Here is a 19987-nt window from a genome sequence, read left to right as displayed (position 1 = left end):
CAGAGGGATCAGCTACGGCTCTTGCACATTCTAAGACACAAAGTCTATACTGTCCCTAACAGTGGGCAACACCAAACACTGCAAAGGCAGCAGAACATGGGATAATCTGTTTTGCCCTTTTTAACATTTAAGGGATTGGCTCCAGCTTCCAAGTATAATGTTTAATATTACTTTCAAAATGTCAGCCCTCATGGGATCATTCAACCACTGTACATTTATACAAATTTTATATGCAACAGTAGTGCTACTTCACTGTCCTAGTTCAGCAGGTGTGCTCAGATAGGGAAACTGAATAAATAATTCTTCCAAAGCTAAAACTGACTGCAAAACCAACCAGTGCAACACAGTACAGTCAGACTAAGTTGGTAGAACTTAAAAATAATGAAAGGAAGAATCCATGTGCTATAACACAGTTTGTAACATATGCCATTGCTCCAGTGGCAGGTTTGGTATTACTCCATCAATTGCAATGTTTTTATACTAACAGAAATAGATAAACTGAAACGATAAATCATATCATAACACATAATTAATTGAGCTTTTATGAAATACACAAAACATAACCAAAATAGTTTGCAAAATTAAAACACCTTAAGCTTCAAGTTACTGGAACCAGGTTAAAATTTTTCAAGTCTTAAAACTTTTTTGCCAATCAAAGCAATTTGAAGGAGAACAGTTGATATTTATATACAAATATATGCATGCCTAACTATAATAAATGTATGGTTGAGAGCCACCTTTACAATTTCAGTGCAAGAATGATGTTTTAAAAAGAAATCAACACATACCTTCTATCTACAGTTTTCAGCATAGTCTGCATTCTCTCTTCTATTGTTGCTTTTATCAGGAATCTATGAACAATGGTAGATCTGAATGTTTTTTAAAAAAAGAAAACAAGACCATAAGTGAACAGAAGTTATACTGTTACTAACAAAGTTCACGACCATATTTTGTCTCATACTAATTCCTGTAAGTGTGTTGAAAAAATGCCTCTATATGTTAAGAAATAAATATTACAAAGTGATTAACAACTTCCACTAACATTGCAGGGTGCTTGGTGACTCCCTGAGCACACATTCTCTAGGCAGATCACATACTAAACTAATATAAGCTGTCTTAGGTAAAGGCCTACTGCAGATGTTGCACAAAGTTCTGCTTTCTGTGTCCTTACTATAAACAAACATTCCTCAAGCATCTAAAGAAATGAGTTTGGCCTGCTGGTTATATACAGTGTTCATATTGCATTGTCACAAGTTGTTCCAAGAGACAGTCAAAGTAATTCCCAGAGTTTCAATAATATTATTTTTAAAGATAGCAAAATATTATAGTTTTTAAAAAGTCAGTAATTGTAGTCTGTAAACACTGTTAAAACATAAAACCAAAAATGTTTATAAACAACACAAAATGAGAACTCCATTTATAAAATAAAATTTCAAAAGAAAGCAGTAATAAAAAACCATTGCCAGGCACAAGCAAGTGAAATTGAAAAGAGTCAGTTCCAAAGATAAAAATGAAAAATCACCCCAGGTTCCCCAATTTAAACATTTTTCAAGATAAGAATCCTTGAAAATGCTTAGATGGTTTTCAGATCTTAAGCTAAAACTCTGGCAGGTAACATTTCAAAGAAAATGCAGCGAGAATACTTTGGGATTCATAGGCAAAGGTCTAGCCCCAAAAAAGAGAAGTAAGTAAGAACTCAGCTGAAGTGGAAATAGTTGCATGAGTGACACTAAACAGGAGTATTCCCTTATGCTCACTGCACATGGAACACAGCTCTTTTTCAAATAAGCCTTGCTGAAGTCTTAGTTATTAAAAAGTACAGCACATTCTTGCTGGCTTTATTGCAAGGTTTTTTGCCAGACCTTTCATGCCAGCATCAAGTAAAATTACAATCCAGGCCATTGTGATCAATCTTTCCTACATTCTCACAATTAATTAAAAACCTTTACCAACACACAAATATCCACCTGGTCATAAACATTCTTTCATGAACAAGCTCCTTCATGTCCTCTCTTTGCCTTCATTTCTGGAACACAACCCCCATGATTATTATTCTAGAATATTACTATCACAGAATTGACTCCAGCTATTTTTCTTCTTCATGTACTAGGTGTTAATTTTGTTTTTTCAAAATACATTGAGATGTAAGAAAAAACATACATCTTGTATGTTCAGGACTAATTTTCCAAAACCTTTGTTAATTGTTTATTACTACCTGTGTAAAATCAGTAACACTGAAACTAACAGGAGATAGATAAACTCATTCACGTCTTCAAAAAGATCTAGATAGGGGTGAAGGCAGAACTGTTCTAAAGAGAGTGTACTCTAACTTTCTGTTTTGAAAAAAAACACAAATAAACACCTGCCCAAAACAAGCAAACAAAAATCCCCTAACAATTTATTTGGCTCCTAATTTGGAGCTGAGAATGAGCACTTAGAAGGAGCCTCTCAGGGAAACTCAGAAAGGCCATGTCTGAACTTACACTTATATGACACAATGATTAATTGCTAGGACCTGCAAAGCTCAGACATTTCTGCATGTTTGCAATCAGAACGTCAAAGTTAAAAATTAAGGCATCAACGGCACACATAAAATAGGGCAGCAGCTGCACAAGGTTTTCCAGAATTTTAGACTCAAGAGCCTGCACTCTTCCTAAGCACCCAAATGCAATTTACTTCTGCATCTTTTGTAGCATAAAACAACTCCCTAAAATACACATTATGAATTTTCAGCAAATGTTTTTTTTTTATTTTAATCTTTCTGTCCCTTATATGATCATCTTTAAAACCAGTATTCCTATGAATACCCTCATCTCCAAAACTGAGAAGCTCAATGAACTTTATTCTGATGACCATATGCAGATCTATTCTGGACCGTATCTAAACCACTCAACCCAATTTAAAATCTTACTTTGTTTGGCCAATACGATGTACTCTGCCAATGGCCTGCAGCTCATGTGCCGGATTCAGAATGGGCTCCACAAGCAGAACATGAGTTGCTTCGATGATGTTTAGTCCATTGGAACCAGTGTGAAGAGGCAGCAGCAAAATATTGATGTTGGGATCATATTTAAATGCAGAAAGGTTTTCCTAAAAGGCAAACATCACAGCAGTGGGACAAAAGTTCCTCAATGAGGAGTGTGGAGGATGTGACTATATTTTCAATTATAATAATTGAATAATTCAAATTATAGCAGCTAATGCAGGCTCCAGAGAGACAATCTTGCAGGTCTTGATCCAAGACCTGTCATCCCAGAACAGATATTCAACAGATATCAGGAAGGCATGAACTTCTTGCAACACTGATCAGTGTGTCTCATCCTTAACAGCTAAGCCAATGCTTTTTTCTCAAAAGTGAATATACAGTTTATCTCCAAAAGCATTAAATTGGGGCTTTTTGTGATTATGATTTTTAGAAGTAATGAGTTTGAGATCAAAGCTTCTGCCAAACAAATTTGCTGCTCTTTTAGTTTCTCAAATGAAGTAAGGAAGTAAAAGGATCAAATTAACTTCTATGAACTATGATTTTCCCACTGAAAATAATTTAAGAAAAATATCCTTTATGTACCTGAAATTTACTAATTCCATTGATCTGAGAAAAAATCATGTTGTTGTCATACAAAGCTTTTGAAATTATATCCAATACATCTTGCCACTGTAAAAAAAACAAAACAAAAACACACAACACAATAAAAGTAACTCAACATTACAAACAGCAATGACAACTAAAAAATACTAACTTCCCTAAGAAAGAATAGATGAAAAAGCTTTTCAAAATACTAGCATTTGCAATAAAAAAACCCCAAAACAATTGTGTGCTAGGAACCTACTCTTTCATAAAACTAAGTAAGATGTAATTAGAAAGATCAGCGTGAATAAAAGAAACTGGCAGCCATCACAAAAACAGTTTTACAATGTATCAAAAAATATGCACATTACATTTAAAAACATCTAGAATTTCTAATGCTCCCATGCAAAACTAAGTGTTGGCCCTTTAAAGAAACAAGCTTTTACATCTGCTGACTATGACCATTGTTCATGTCCCAGTTACATGACTTGCCCTACAAATTCTCAAAACAATCAAGTGGCTGTACAGAGTGATTCAACATTTTGGTAGCTAAACTAATTCCTGAAAATATTATGAATGCTTTTAAGTCAAACACACACACAAAGACAAGACAGAAAAAGATGATTAATACCGTTGAGAAAACTAAGGCTTTAGCCCCTGGATCTTTCAATTGAATTCTCTTCAGTGTTCGGACCACAGCTTCCACTTTGGTGGAGTGACTTCCCTTTGAAAAGTCAAACAAGAACATTAGTAAAGTAGCACAGTAAACAACTTGCACAGTGCTTTATTAAAGGATGTTATATTAGGTCTCTTACAAATCTTACACAAATTTAAAAATTATCAGCCTGGAGGAAGGGCAGTTTAAGTAGCACTAAACCACTTTTATCTCTCTCTTATAATGCACTGCCATAGGATCAGCAGTGTATTATGGCATGTGCAGCACATGGAAGAATAAAGAGCCACAGAGATACACCTATCTAGTTGTGCATGAAGCAGAACAGATAGCCCAAGCAGTACAGTTGCACCAAACGTGCCCTCCTGTGGCTAAACTTAGTGGCACAGTCTTTAAAGAATCTTCCAAATACACATTAATTTCCTTACCTTCACACCTCTTGAAAATTGACTATGAAAAAAACCTACTTGAACATAATTTCAGAGGCTTTTTTTAGGTCATTCTGGCAAGACCAAAGTTATGTTCAGTACTATGAAGTTTGTTAATTATATTTAAAATAATAAGAAAAGTGTAAATATAATTGAATTTTGAAGAATTATGTGCTGCAATGGAAAAATCTTCATATTCTGCATTCAGAAGTATTTCAGTGCTTAATGAATCCAGTACTATATTTTAATTCTTCTCCACTTTGATTTATGTACTCTTCCCTTTCCCTTTAGGACAAAAAAAGGATACTGAGAAAAATTGTTTTTCCATCTCCTTCAGTATGCACATTTGTATTACACCAATTTTACCTACTGTATTTTCTTAAGAAGCCTTTAATTTCTTACTAGTTCCTACATGCATAGTAATTTCAAGCTGTGCTAGATTCAGCTGGACAAATACTGTTTTATTTCTGTCTGCACCTGTCTTTTGAACATTGAATTAACTGTGCTGGCTTGCCGCAAGCATAGATCAAATTCACTGAAGTCATGCTGCTTGCAGAATTGGCTGGGAAGGATGTCAGCAGTCTAGGCACAAGCTGGGAACCAAGGCTGGCTTGCTTGATCATTCACACATTAGACAGAAAAACCAATGCTCTAGAAATACATGTAAGAGACTTTCTACAGGCTGTTTTACCAAAGGCTGCAATAAGCAGTACCATTTTATTTTCCAGGGTCTTCCAGATTAATTCCAGATAGAGAAATAACAGAAATTTCTGTAAACCAGCTTTCTTCCATGTCATTTCTGTTGCAGCTGGTAGACATTAACACTGTTTCCAAAGTCAGATGGACAAATAAAATACGTCAAAAGGTGTTACAATCCGAAAAGATGACACATTTGCAGCCCTATGGCAGCTGCCTGCCAATGATAAATGTCTACATTAGGAGATCCAAGACTCACTTTTAGTACTTCCTATATAATTCTAGGGTCATTCATGTGCTTTTCCTGTACTATTCATCTCTGATTCAGTGATGACAGTTCTGGGTAATCTGCTCTGACTATCCTTCCCTCAGAGACTGTTTTTTAGGCTTTATCATAGGTCCTGTTTTTCCCCCCCTGTCACAGATAGTAGCTTTAGCCACTGTTGATTTTACCACCCTTGAGATTCCTGTGACCCAGGTGTCACAAAGGTGACTTTGTACAAGATCAGTAAGAGGAACTATGGCAAAGAAAAGAACAGCACAATGACCAAAGTGGTCACAGTCTTTGCTCTCTTTTTTGAAGAGGATAACTAAGTGTGCAAAGTTCTTCATCCCTTCACTTACATTAGATTAGACAAACTACGTAAGACTTACTGAACTAACAACTGACTAAAGCTTTGGTTCAGAACACACAAAAAATTCAGTTTTGTTCTCAATTTTCATGGAGAGATGAAACTGACAAAAGTACCCTTGCTATGAGTCCTTAATTTTCAGTCTGTCTTAAAAAAAATTATCCCAGTCATTGCCCCCATACTGTGAGTCTGTCATTTTGTTGAATATCCAGACGAATATTTATAAAGAAATGAGCCAGTTCTAATGAATTATGGAACAACACAGATTAGAACCAAAACTATCCTCTAATCGCCTCAGATGACAGGCTGGCAATATCCACTGTAATACTAACCAGACACAGGAAGCTTTTACACAACCAAAACATGCAGGGGTGCCAGTAACCTCTCTCTGTATAAAATACTCCCAGTTAACAAGAGTCCTTTTGCATCTAAGGCATTAACTTAAGATGGTTAGTATTGGTACAATAAAGAGTAAGATACAAAGAAAGAGAGATGGGAATACTGAAAGAGACTAGAGAGATTAAGAAGTTCAGATTCATATATAAACACTGTATAAATCACATAATTTTCATATATGTAGTGAAAGATACTGATCTTAACCTCAGTATTCTATAGAAACCATAGTAAATTATTATTTGTTAGCTGTTCTTAAGGAATATGAGTTAGAAATTCTTGTTTTTAAGAAAGCTGCTTGTTTTGATAGTACATACAGTGAAGCTACAGCATAAATTTTTTTTTCATGAACTAAAAAAGATCCTTATCACATGAATTCACACAGAATTCGTATTTTGGCTTTATTTTTGCTTTTGTTCAAAGGTTTTGATGCAGAAGTACTTCAAGAAAACATTACAATCCTTTATACAGGACAGCAGATGACATGTTTCTTCTGTGTTCTATTTGTGAAATTCTGTTATTCCAGTTATTTTATTTTTTAATGTAATTTATGAAGCATATAAGGAATTTTGTTAGAAAAAGAGTGAAACTCAAAAGGAAATAACATGTAAAAAGCCCTGCATGAAGTGAGGTTCTAAGAACTAGAACTTTAAAAATACAGCCTATTTACTCCCCCTGGTGCCACACACTGTCAACTACTTCAAATCTAGTAATTTTATTTATGAAGCACCTACTCATAAAATGGAATTCCACTTGTCCAGAGAGCCTGAAATTACTAGTGTGAATGTGGTAACAATTTTCTTGAATACAGGTCAGTAACCCTAGAAAACCTGCAAGCTTTGAGGAGACTTGCACTGATTACCATGGAAGTCTGTCAGCATAGCTAGTTATTACTTTTAACTATACTAACCAGATTAAAATTATGACTGGTATGTCCAGCTATAGTATAATAATTTTTTAATTAAAGACAGCAGTATCAACTAAATGAAAATATTAGCAATATGTCTTTCACCTTTGCATTTTAGTCCAGAATCCCCTATTTTTTCTACAACTGCAATAATCACAGGGGTTTTTTTTGTTTAACACAATTCTATAACATATTTCTGCAAAGCAAAAATGTACCTATGCACTATGTCAGTATTGCTAAAGACTCATGGAGATGCTGCCACTTCCTCCACCACCGCCTTCAACCCAATGAAAACCCCCCATTACAAGAAAAGTAGATAAAACAGTGCAATCAGAACTCAGTTCCTACACATTGGTGTCTACAATTTTTGTCATTAGAAGAATCTATTTATAAAACTATATAGCACACTTGTCTGCCTAACTGCAAGATGCAACAAGACACAACAAATACGCACTGATGGAAGTTTGGGCCACAAAGCTCCTACAAACAACGCACCTTTACAGGAATATCATCCTCCTGATTTGCAGCTTCTGCAGTGAAGACATATGATATTTCTTTATGAGAAGTTGTCTGCCTGCAAATGGCACATTTAATTGAACTCCGGCGGGTGCCAACGCTGTACTGTTGGATGATGATGGCTATACACTCATTACAGAAACAATGGCCACATGTCAGCACTGCCCACTATGCAGGAAACAAAAAAAAAAGCACAACACAATATTCAGTTTTAGACCAATGCAAAACAGTGTACTAATATATGTAAATTACATTTTCATAGAGAAATTACTTTGTTTTCATGACACTCATCAGATTTAAACTGAAGAATTTTAAAATTTTTAGCACTCCAGCTGCTAAAATGCCTGAATTTGAAAGTTTTCCATCACAGAAAGATTCATGATACACAGATGTTCTCTGCATTTATTGTTTATTTTTTTGTTTTCCCAGTTTTGAACTTCAGGAAAGACATCACAGTCTTTCATTTCTATGAATGATGATTCTCAGTGCCTAGGTTAAGTATGTAGATTAAATATTTATACAACTTCAAAAAAAATTACAAAAATGTTTGCATTGGCCTTCTATAAAAGTCTCTTTACCTATGCATTCATATTAGGCTGGTCTTTATTAAATAAGTTGTAAAGGAAGTGCTTTAAATTTTCCCTACTTTTAAATCCTAGACATCTTTTAAATAGTGGTTTAATCTCTTTTTTCACAGAATGCATTTGAAACAAGAGATTGCATTGCAGAAGCTGTTGAAATTTAGCTTTGTGAGACTAGAACATGTACATGTCAGCTGTGAACTTCCCTAATAGAAACACAATTTGTAGACAAGTGGTTTTGCACCTAGAAATAGTATCTTATGCTGTACTAGTCTGTTCTGTAGGCCATTCTAAGAGGAAAAAATAAAATAGCTGTCATGGGACCAAGTAGCAGAGGGAATTGACTAAACAACTGATTATCAAGCAGAAGGTCTTTTAGGTTTTGTGATGTTCTTTCCATCATGCAGAAACAGAATGCAAAGTATTTTAAAAGTTCCTTGTAACATGGAAGCTGCTATTATCTAAAGCAGTAGTCTTGCTGTTAAGAGAAGATAAAGAAAGTAAGAAGAAAAGATGATTTTCCCATTCAGTGACCTCCTTCAGCACTGAGATAAAGCATAATGGGAGAGAACAGGACAAACAGCTGATCTCTGTAAAAACCTGCATTACCCTTGGATGAAAAGCACAGAGGGCACTTTGGAAACATGGCAGCTCACTGGTTCATGTTTACACAACTATAAAGTGGACAGAAGGTAAATCCCCTTAAAATAGCTACTCTGAAAAAAGAGACAATTTAGTTTGACTGTACAGGAGTCCTTTCATGTTTTTATCTAACACACGGTAGGTCATGTTTAAACTATGACTTTGTACTTCATGATGTAGAAAATATCACTTAAACTTCGACTCCTGCAGTACAGCAGGTAATTGGTGGGGAAAGAAATGCAGATTGCCAGTCTTTATTCTATTGGATATTACTACTGTTTAAGTGGGTAATATCCATTTCTTTAGAAGAAAAAAATACTATCAATAAGAGCAGTTACAGTAAAATAAAATAGTATGCTACAAAAGCTTATCTATTTATTAAAAATATTATCTTCTAAATGGCAAATAAATGTTTTTGAACAAAGAGTAACTCTAGAGTTATAAAACAATAAGGAAACTCACATTTTTGGGACCGTGAAGCACTGATGTCAAAAGCTAAAGGCAGTAGAGGTGCTTGCATTTGAGCAAGACAATATTTCAAGGGAGAGGCTGGTTGGTACATTACAGGAAAGGGCTTATTTCCCCTGTTATAATACAACATTCATTTTGAATCAGATGCTGAAAATGTGACACACAACTGATTCAGCTCTAGGTAAAGATGTTCTAAAACTAAAACCTGCTGACTAAATATCTTACCTGTTTTCCCAGTTGACGTGCACAGATCGGACATGGTTCTGGGTTAACTCCCCCAGTAGTTTTATCCTGAGACTATAAAGTAGAGGAAAAATATAAACTTTGTGTTTCAACAAATAAGAAGTTATTCCACGATTAAAACAAGTTTCTAGAAAAAATGAATAATAAAGTCATTTAAAAAGCCCCCCCATGTGAGCAAATGAAAAAATGCATTAATTAATAAAGTACATCTTGAGGAGTTAAAAATATGTAACTTATGGGAAGGAAAAAGAGCACTTTTCATACTGCAGTCCTTCAGATAGCATCTATAGCTCTACAACAGCTCTGAAAAATTCTAAAATACAAGCTTCAAATAAGAAACTCCTCATATTTTCTATCAGCTTCACACTGTTGTAAAAACAGTTAAATTCTGCCTAACTATTCTTACTTAACTATAATTGTACTTATTCAAATACTGTGATTAAAATAACATATAATACATGGGGTTTGTGTGATGTTTTTAACACCTAACCTTCAGGCATGACTGTCCTTCTGTTACAGAAGGTAAGCTCTTTGTAAATAGCAAAGATATGCAGAAAGTTAAATCATTTTATAAAGCTTCTACTAAACATGGCCCAGTAAGTTCAATGAAAATTTTAAGAATCTAAAAAGACTTCACAGTTTTGTATGTGTGTAATAGCAAATAACCAAAATATGTAATGCAATAAATAATTTTATGACTACACAGTAACACAATGAACAACACACTCAATTTCAACATGTAATGAACCTTCACAGAAAACACAATTTAAGATGGAAGTTTTAAATAAAAATAAGGGTAGGTTTCTTCTAGTAGGTAGAGTACCTCATTTGGGTAAATGACTAAGGAATCATTAATCTTACTTTCTCCAGATTAGTGAGATACAGAAGTTGTCCTAATTTCTTCTGAAGCTGTGACTTGGCAACTGCCTTGTCATTCAGAAGTTTCACTCGATTTTGCTCTACCTATGAAGATAATATATTAAGCACATATTAAAAAAGGAAAAAAAAATAGTTAAGTTTGACAATAAAGCTTAAATTAATTTTTTGGGGAAACTCAAATGAATAATTTACTGGTGACCGACAGAAGAACAGCTCATGCTGTAAATTTAAGATGTGCTTCTCCCCAAGCAAAATTAATTACCTATTCCTTTTTGTACCCAGTATGAACACAGCACTGTGAATGGGCTGAAACCCATAAGGTACACAAAATTGCTTTTTATTGTTTCATTTGTATTTTTGTTTCTTTCCAGAGACAAAATAAAATTGAAATAACTTAATTTTTTTAGATGTTTCTTTTGAATTTCATTCAATTTATCATTTATCTTCTTACAGTCATATATATCCTAGACATAACTGTTGGTTCCAAAAACAAGGTGTAAGAAACAACTATTTTCTTTATACTTCTAAGAAGTTTCCACTTTTCATTTAACCTATACAAAGACAGAAACATCATGCTGACTTTTTAGATTAATTACAACTGAGAGTGGAGTAGTTATTAATAGTGCAGAAAAGGTGGGTACCTGAAGGATGAAGGCCAAAGCAATGGGTGTTGCTTTTGCAGCTGCATATACATATACAAATCTTAAGTCTTTGTTACATATTTGTTAAACAAAGTGCTCCATTATAAAAATCCTTTCAATATACAGATGAAATATTTATTTCCTTACAGAAAGAAGCATTTCCATCTAACACTGAATCTTGCTGAAAGAAAAGGTACAAAACGTTTCTATTGAAAATGTATTTCTACTGGTGCAAAAAAGTAAAATTAAGAGGTTAAATCAACCCAGCATTTTTTCTATCATCATGAACAAAAAGACTCTCAGATGTAGTTCAGAAATTCCAAAATACTGAAAAAAAGATTTGTCTTTTACGTGTTCATAGCTGTTCTATAGGTCCTCGTGGAAAGCAGCAATATGGGTAAGGAATCAGGTCAACCTAATTTTCCACAGCTTGGAAAACTGGACGATTGTAGAGAAAGATCCCAGAGCCTTTTACCTGCTGCTGAAAGAATGGCAGGCTTTTGGAAACATGCCACTCTGTCAGAAGGCTAACAAAAATATATCAAAATAAGAGTTACGAGCTCAAAATGGCCCATATACTGAATGCAGAAATATATAGGAATTCTATACTCCACCAAGCCCTTTTGAAATAGAAAGAGGCATATTATATACATTAAATATAGATCTAGAGACAGATTTTACTTTTGCAGGATGTAGTGTTTTTTTCAGAAAAAACACATTCTTTCCTGTCCAGTACTTTACCTCATGTGGTTCTATGATGTGGAGAACTGGTGGATTTGGTTTTGGCTCATCCGGATGACGAACTCTCAGTCGTTCTGTAGCCATTGCCAGTTCATCAATAGCAGACACGTGATCCCTGAGTACCATCCAATATTCATGAAGTAACTGTAAAAAAACCCCAAACAAATAGCAGAACTGAGCTGAGTTACCCTTATATGATTCTGACATACTTCTTTACAGTATTCAGCCACCACAACAACAAATCACAAAGGAAAATAAACAGTATTGACACCATATTGCCTGCTTTCTTTTCCAGCCTCTCTGTATAAACAACTATAAATATCTGTCTCTCATTTCTTCTGCAACTATTAGTTACTACAATAACTAAAGCAACTAAAAAGTCAGAAACAAAATGTCTTGCAAGTCTACAAATGCTGAATAAAATAAGTGTTATTTCACGGAGTATCATCCTTATAGCTCAGTGTAGATTAGAGTAGTACAGACCATTGAATCAGCATTTCCAATTCATGACAGATGGATTCATAATGACATTATTTTCATTCTCACTGGCACATTAGTTCCACCTTTTGTTTCCTAACATAAAGGCACATTAAGAGACTGTCCCTTCTTGCAGAAGGAAATTCCCAACACTTAGCAATGCCTTGGTAACTAGTTACTTTATGTCCTCCTCCTTTTGTGAACTGCTACAAGCCCAGGACACAAAGTAACAAAGCATGAGAACAGGAAGGGTCATTATTCTCCAATCAGCATTTTGGTACCATAAGCAAGTGACCTGACTTTGTGGGAGCAGCACAACTTTATTAGGCTTTTAATAACTTTAACTACTAGATACCTAAATGCTGACTGATATATCCTTTTGTTTATAAAGTTTTGCATGTGTTACACTGTAAACTAGCAAGTTTTTTAAGGCAGATCCAGACTCAGTTTTACTCCTAATGAGCACTACCAATTTGAGGGAAGTAGGTGACCAATAAAAAGGTTTGATGAAAAACAGAGATTGAATTCCAATAGTTAATCTAATATACAAAAAAATAAACCACTCCATAGGGTATCTTTTCTTGTTCTTCCATGGATTAAAGCCAATAACAAATGTTTATATTCTTGGTTAGCAGTATCTTTGTTTTTTCAAAACTTCCTAGGAAAAAGCAAGCTAGGCAACTTGTTGATTTCCTAGAATCATGAAACAGCAGGCCTGGGAGATAGATAATAGGGGCACAAACTCTTCACAGAACAAGAATTTCTGCTACTGTCAGACCACACAAAAACACCACACACAAAAAAACCCACAACCAACCAAAATGCCAAAAGAAAGTACAAAAGAATCAATAAACCAGGCACTCGTGTACTAAGTGTGTTCGACTGAACCCGATGTCTGCGTTAATTAAAAATGAGAAGGACAAGTATTCAAGAGAAAACCCATTTAATTACACCTAAGCTGTAAGACAGAATGAGAGCCTTGTGGGTGCAACAGCTCTTCCCCCTTCTCCATCACAGGTATGTATTCACTGCAAGGAAACACAGATGCACAGGGATGTACAAAGAAAGGTGCAGAGCACTTATGTAGTTCTCTCTTATCCAAACAGGAGAGTAATTATTTCAGGTTATGTTGTGTAGTAAACAAGATCCAGGAAGTAAAGCAGCAGTGAAAGGACATCTGTAGCCAGCGAAAGACTGAGGGTAAATTGAATTACAGAATGGACTAACACTGGATTTGTTGAGTTGTGCTACATTCTGGCTTAAGTGAACAGACGAACACATTTAATTATATCTGTATACTGTCTTAATAGGAGAAATTATATTGCTTAGTAATTTGATTAGTTACCAGTATAGTTTTTAGAAACTGTTAAATAATATATAAACCATTTTAAATCAAATCCTGTTATAAACACTGTGGAAAAGTTTGGTATAGGCAAAGTCTAATTTCAGGAATACAATTTAGATGCGTTAATATTCAGCTTCAATCTGTTTATAGTAAGTTAAATGGACCACATAACTGTTTTGTCACCATCTCATTTACTGTACCTTATATTCCTTTTTCCATGCTTCAAAGAGTTCCAGGAATACGCTCCCTTCTTCAGTTAGCCTAACATCCATTCGATGAGCTTTAGCAAAGGAGAGAATAGCTTTCAGGGCACGTTCAGTTTCACTGGTTGCCCACAGTCCTCTACTTGTGGTGGGCAAACGGTCATCAACAAGCCCTTCTTGGTCTTCTATCATCTCCTCGAATATTGCCATTTGGCCTTTAACACTTGAAAACAAACCCAACACAGCACTTATCACAGATTTTGCACTTCCACATTCATTTCTACTTATTCATCATCTATTTCAGCCTTCTAGTATTTGATTAAAGGATAATGAAAATAAAAAAATACAAACAGCTGTTTTATTATCTAGTGTCTCAAAAGCTTGTTTTGAACACAGTGACCTCACTACCAGCAATGAAGCCACTGTATAGGTCATTTTGTCAGCTCAAAATCATCAACAGCTTTTGTAAAGGCTTAGGCATCTAAATTATCTTTCTGTAGTTCTTAATGTCACATCAATTTTGGGTTTTTTTATAAACAAGAATTGCAGTTAAACTCTGATGCAAAATTTGCCGTGTATTGCACTATTTAAGAACACTACAGCTGCCCAGTTCCCTCCTTGACAAATACTAATTGAGAAACACACTCATTTTCCTGATTCCAGCAATCATGAGGTAACAGAGCTCCCACCCACCAGAAGACTTTCAAAATGTTTTCTGTGACCTCAAGACTTTGAATATAATATTGACATTGTGAGGGATATGGGAGTAGAAAGCACGCAGAGAACTGTAATCTATGCCTCTCAACACTGTCCACTCTGCACACTTCTTACACCATGTGCTGATGTCACCCTTCTTTCTGCTGCATTCCTGTCTGAGATCCTGTCTCTCACTGTAACGTTGAATGAGTGCTGTACTACACCACTTACAACTAGACTGCAAATAATATTTGCACAAAGAGGAACATGTATTAAATTAGCATACTTGTATTTATACACATACTTTCAAAACACTTGAACACTTCATTTCAAATGTATGGTCATATTACAGCAGCTTGATACAAAGTGGCACATATTGATTCCTTGTATACAGCTTGTTCAAACAACACTTATACAGAAAATTAAACCTAACAAAACTGTTATCAAAGCCACTAGCAAGAAGTTGCTGTCATTTGTTAATAAAGTTATTTCAGAAAACTTAAAGAAGAAAACATAAACCAATCCAACTTTCACTTTTTCTAACAGTGATTTATAAAGCTATAAACTTACCTATGCATAAAGAGCTTTGACTCATATTCTGTGAACAATTCATCAGCCTTACAAAAGACACAGCTGCAATAAAAATTGAAAATGAATGCACTCAGAATTTCATCAGAAACCAAATTACCATAAGTCCCTATTCCAACATATAAAACCACACAAAATCCTTAAAAAAGAACAAATTAAATCATATTACACTCAATTTAATAAATGACAGAAAAAGATTTTATAAGAATAAAACCAAAGGTCATGATTCTAACAAATGGATCTGTGATATCTGTGTGTATACAGCCCCTGAGTATATAATCAAGGCTTTAATATGTTATTTCAAATAAGAGAAAATTTAATAATACCCTTCTAAAGCTTATTTTCCATTTTCAAGACATACTTGTTAAGTGGAAGTCTAACAGGTCGCAAATGGCAGACAGTGGCAGCCTCAATAACCTCCTTAGAAGGAGGTCCTTCTAAGCTTTTCACTGCTTCTCTTACAATCTTCTGGAACTTCTTCACTTCATCCAGCTGGGTTGTGAGCAGGTATTGAAGGCCTCTGCAGTCACGGAATCTGATTTAAAGAAAAAAGAAAAAACTGTATACCGAATCACCAAATCGAAACTTAATTCAGTAATGTAAAGTAGAAGAGAAATAGCTAAATAGCAATCTAGGACAAAGTATCAAAAGCAAATGCTCATCACTACTGCATGTAATGCTGTCAGAAATCACTCCATTTTATTACCCGAAATGATGGTATTTGTAGAGTAAGAAGATTCTTCTCAAGACTTGAGAGATGTGACCAAGTACCAGTAGTGAACACCAACCTGAAACACTCTGGTCCACAATGCAAATCTACTAAAGGTAAACAACTGCACATACTTATAGCCTTACTTGTGTCTGTTAGCCAACAAAATGATGTTCAATGCACTTGTGCAATTCACAGCAGACACATGCACCCATCACAAAAATACATTTCATTCTGCAAGTTAGCTTTCAATGTTAAAAGTATTAAAGGGACATAACAATGAACTATTTTCCTAAAACCTAGGTGTCTTGTGATTGGAGTGGAATCATGAACTCAAGTTAAGCACTTCTCATGTTGTGATTTTCCTGCGAGCAGAGGTCTCTTGCTGAAAGCACACCATTCCTACAAGGTCTGACATTCATGTACAAGGCTGGTTCTAGATCATATGGAAAGTTTGATCCGAAACATCCATTTCATGAAGTGTGGAGAGCAAAGCACAGGTTTAGCAACACCACTAAAAACCTGGTAGTTTTGTATCTTTATTTAGATTATTCAATAGAATTATGTTAAGTACTGAAAAGTAAAAGATACATTTACTTGCAGCAAGGGCAAGGAATTGCAACCTTTTGAGATCATGATAGCCAGTTAGTCATAATGGAGGATACATCTTTACACATTGAATCAACATAAGTGCAGCTCTTCAGTATCTAAATTTATACATATGTACACATTTTATAAACACATTAGATATTTGCATACACATGTACATGCATTTATATATATATCTCTATATATAATAATTCAATTGTATTTCACTAAAACACAATTCAGTAAGACTGTATTTAAGAGCATAAGTTCATGTATCTGAGAAAATTGCCAGAGGTTAAACTATGACAGCAGTCTCCTTCCCATGTCTCCCTTTTCTGTGAAGAACTGAGGGAGCACAGAACCTATGAGAGGAGGCTGGGACAAAAAGTGTCTATTCAACCCTAAGCTGAGAGTGCTCATGGGAGCCCTCACTGCTTTCTACATTTATCTAACTGGAAGATACAGAGAAGACTGAGCCAAACCTGTCTCAAACGTGCCTGGTGAAAGGACAAGAGGCAGTGGATACAAGATGCAACACAAGAAATAGTAACTAGATAAATGATTTTAATGTTTCTTTTTTTCCACCAGGTGAGTCGAATACTGGAAACAGCCTTTACACAGAGGCTGTTGAATCTCCTCCTTGGAGATAATCTAAATTGAACAGGGCAAACATCTGTGCAACCTGATTGGGTTGAATGAGCATGGACCTGGATCTATAAGCTGGGGGTTGCTTTAGTGACCTCTTGATGTCCCTTCTGAATCTGTTGTTCCATAAATTGTACTGTTGTCTCTAACACAAAACCAACCCAAAATTCTTTGCTCAGAGAAACAGTGATGCTATCTTATGGTGTTATACAAGGATTTTCTGATAATGTCTGCCTACTTTCCACTTAAGCAAGTCAATTTCCTTTAGAGGTAACTCAGTTTTAATGCAATAAACTTCCAATCTCAGCAGTCGCATAAGTACAGAAGACTGTAAAACCACAGTAGATAATACAGAAGAACATTTTGAAGAATGCTTATCTAAGAGAAAACAGTAATTCTCCTACTTTTCTTTGCAAGTCTTCAGCCTAGTTATGTCTTTTCAGGGATTGGTTTTGAAACATAATTGCAGTTTAGATGCTTTGAAGCAAAAATGTCTGCTATTTAATTGCAACTGTTAGCACAAACTGATAAGAACACTTGAACGGACTTAACTGTATTCATTAGGCTATTTTAGTTACTCTCTTACTTCTCTGCCATGGAGAGTTTATTAGTCTGCTGTTTGTAGTTGCAGGTTATTTCATTTTGCACACGTTGAACAAGTTCCTCATCGATGGCATACTGTATTGCTGTTTGGATGACATCCAACCACCAAGGAGGACCTGAACGTATCTGTATGAAAAAGAACGGATTTATCCTTGAAAATTCAACAAAAAAACAATTTACTAATTGCAGCAGAGGTGTATACTGCTCTTTAAGCCACAGAATGGTTAATTCCATGAAAAGTGAAGGATGAATGAGAGCATGATTAAAAAATAGCCCCTCTTCTGCTGAACTGTAAACACTTCAAAAACTTTCTACATTCCCTCCACTTCTATACCTTGAAATTGCTTCAGTAGAGTTAGATTCACCAAGGCTATCTACACAGAACAGCCACATAGAGATATTGTGATCTCAAAGTTTCCTCCTCTCACAAGGAGATGAAAAGATCATTTAATCAAAGCTTTCTGTGAAATTAATAGAGCAGCAGCAAAGTGACCTTATGATTTTAACAAGTGAACAAAGATACATGTGCCCCTTGTCCTCATTTCTTTATTGTTTCTTTACTATTATGCAAATGACAAGCACCCTTTCAGTTCGGGTGTTCATCAACTCATTAACAGTTTGCATCTTTTGTGAAATCTGAATTGTCATATTGACTAAACACAATTCAGCATTAAGCACCATGACTAAACATGTCAAAGAACAATTCCCTTGAAAGTAAATACCTTGAAATACCATCTGATGCACCACAGATTATGTTTCAAGGCCAAAACCTACAGCTTATTTACCTAAATTACAGTCAATTTAAAAAATCAAGAATGGTGTTACACCTTATTAGAATCACTCCACCCATGTACTTCTGTTTTTAGTCATCTGCTCATCAAGTACTGTGTGCCTCTTTATGTGGGGAACACAGAGTATGTTCTGGGCTTATGGTGAGTGTGCATACTGCTTAAGTTCCATTCCAAACAGGCACTCAAAAAACTGTTAAAAATAAAAACAGGTGGAGTTCTGGATAAACAGATGAAAATAGTATTTTTAAAAAATCTCAAAATTCAGAGACAAGAGGTAAGAGGTACCTGCCTTTCTCTGGAGCTCCCGAATGGTTTGAAGAACTGGCTGTAAGGCCTGATGGGCCTCTGCAACTTCTGCATTGGATTTACTCATATAATGTTGTCGAAGTTGTTCTGCCTGTATGGAAATAAGAACTTAAGCTACATACAAATCCTATTTAGGAACAATAACAGAAAATGTAAAACCTCTCCAGCTACTATAACAATTTAAAATGGTTAGCTATCTGTCTGCTACCCACTTTGGTTTGTAACATTTGGCATCATTTTTTGCCTCTAGAATCGAGCATTTACTAGTAAGCTTAAAAAATATTTGAGAAGACAAATTGCTACAAAGATGCTGACTATGCAACTTTGCTTTTGGACAAGCCTAAACCACACAACAGGAATACACTAAGTTACAAAAGAGAGCTGGAATTTAACACACAATTCTTACTTATCTGTACAATAAATATACTGTGTTGAATAAGCAAACAATAAAAAGATCCCAGAACAATCTGAGAACAGGACAATTGAATTTATCTACATATAAAACTTACTCATGACAAGAAAGGCTTAAATTTCATTATTTTTAGGTACAACACATACAAGTTTTTCACAGAAATTACTTCTGTGAAACCTCTTTTAGTATGCAAGTGCCTCCACCATAAAACCAGTATCGGTTTATTTCACATTTTAAAATCTGACGAACAGCCAACTTACAAGTAACATCTATCTTTCACCATTACATACCAATTTCACCAAGGTACCTTTATTTTGTGCATTTTAGTGTGTTTAAGTCTTTCTTTTTGTTTGCTACTATTAAGATAATTATTTTGTTTTTACAGAGCCCAGTTTACCTGAAGTGGAGAGGACTCTTGGGTATTTAGACAAGCTACTGGCAAAAGATAGCTATGAAAAACAACCTCTGCTTCACAAAACAAAATATAAATTTTATAAACAAAACATAGATTTTCCAATCCCCTTTTTACAACGTCAGGAGAAGGTGACATTTAAAAATTTCTAGAATTACAAGTCAATAAAAACCAGGCAGTATTTCCATACTATTTCTATAA

At 35.0% G+C, this 19987-nt stretch overlaps 1 protein-coding gene across 1 annotated transcript in view; it reads right to left on the bottom strand.

The window, feature by feature from the left end:
* Positions 1-19987, bottom strand: part of SHPRH (SNF2 histone linker PHD RING helicase) — a 55054-nt gene that overhangs the window by 8890 nt on the left and 26177 nt on the right. Inside the window, exons 17-29 of the mRNA XM_071549373.1 lie at positions 18946-19053; positions 17849-17991; positions 15682-15855; positions 15303-15365; positions 14034-14259; positions 12012-12155; positions 10612-10713; positions 9733-9804; positions 7793-7981; positions 4200-4292; positions 3569-3655; positions 2912-3090; positions 789-869 (exon numbers count right to left, since the gene is read on the bottom strand). Coding sequence (XP_071405474.1) covers positions 789-869; positions 2912-3090; positions 3569-3655; positions 4200-4292; positions 7793-7981; positions 9733-9804; positions 10612-10713; positions 12012-12155; positions 14034-14259; positions 15303-15365; positions 15682-15855; positions 17849-17991; positions 18946-19053 — 1661 coding nt within the window. The remainder of the gene's footprint in view (positions 1-788; positions 870-2911; positions 3091-3568; positions 3656-4199; positions 4293-7792; positions 7982-9732; positions 9805-10611; positions 10714-12011; positions 12156-14033; positions 14260-15302; positions 15366-15681; positions 15856-17848; positions 17992-18945; positions 19054-19987) is intronic.

The sequence above is a fragment of the Pithys albifrons genome, chromosome 2, assembly GCF_047495875.1.
Source record: "Pithys albifrons albifrons isolate INPA30051 chromosome 2, PitAlb_v1, whole genome shotgun sequence".
NCBI classification, from domain to species: domain Eukaryota; kingdom Metazoa; phylum Chordata; class Aves; order Passeriformes; family Thamnophilidae; genus Pithys; species Pithys albifrons.
This window is presented reverse-complemented; position numbering and strand designations above follow the sequence as displayed.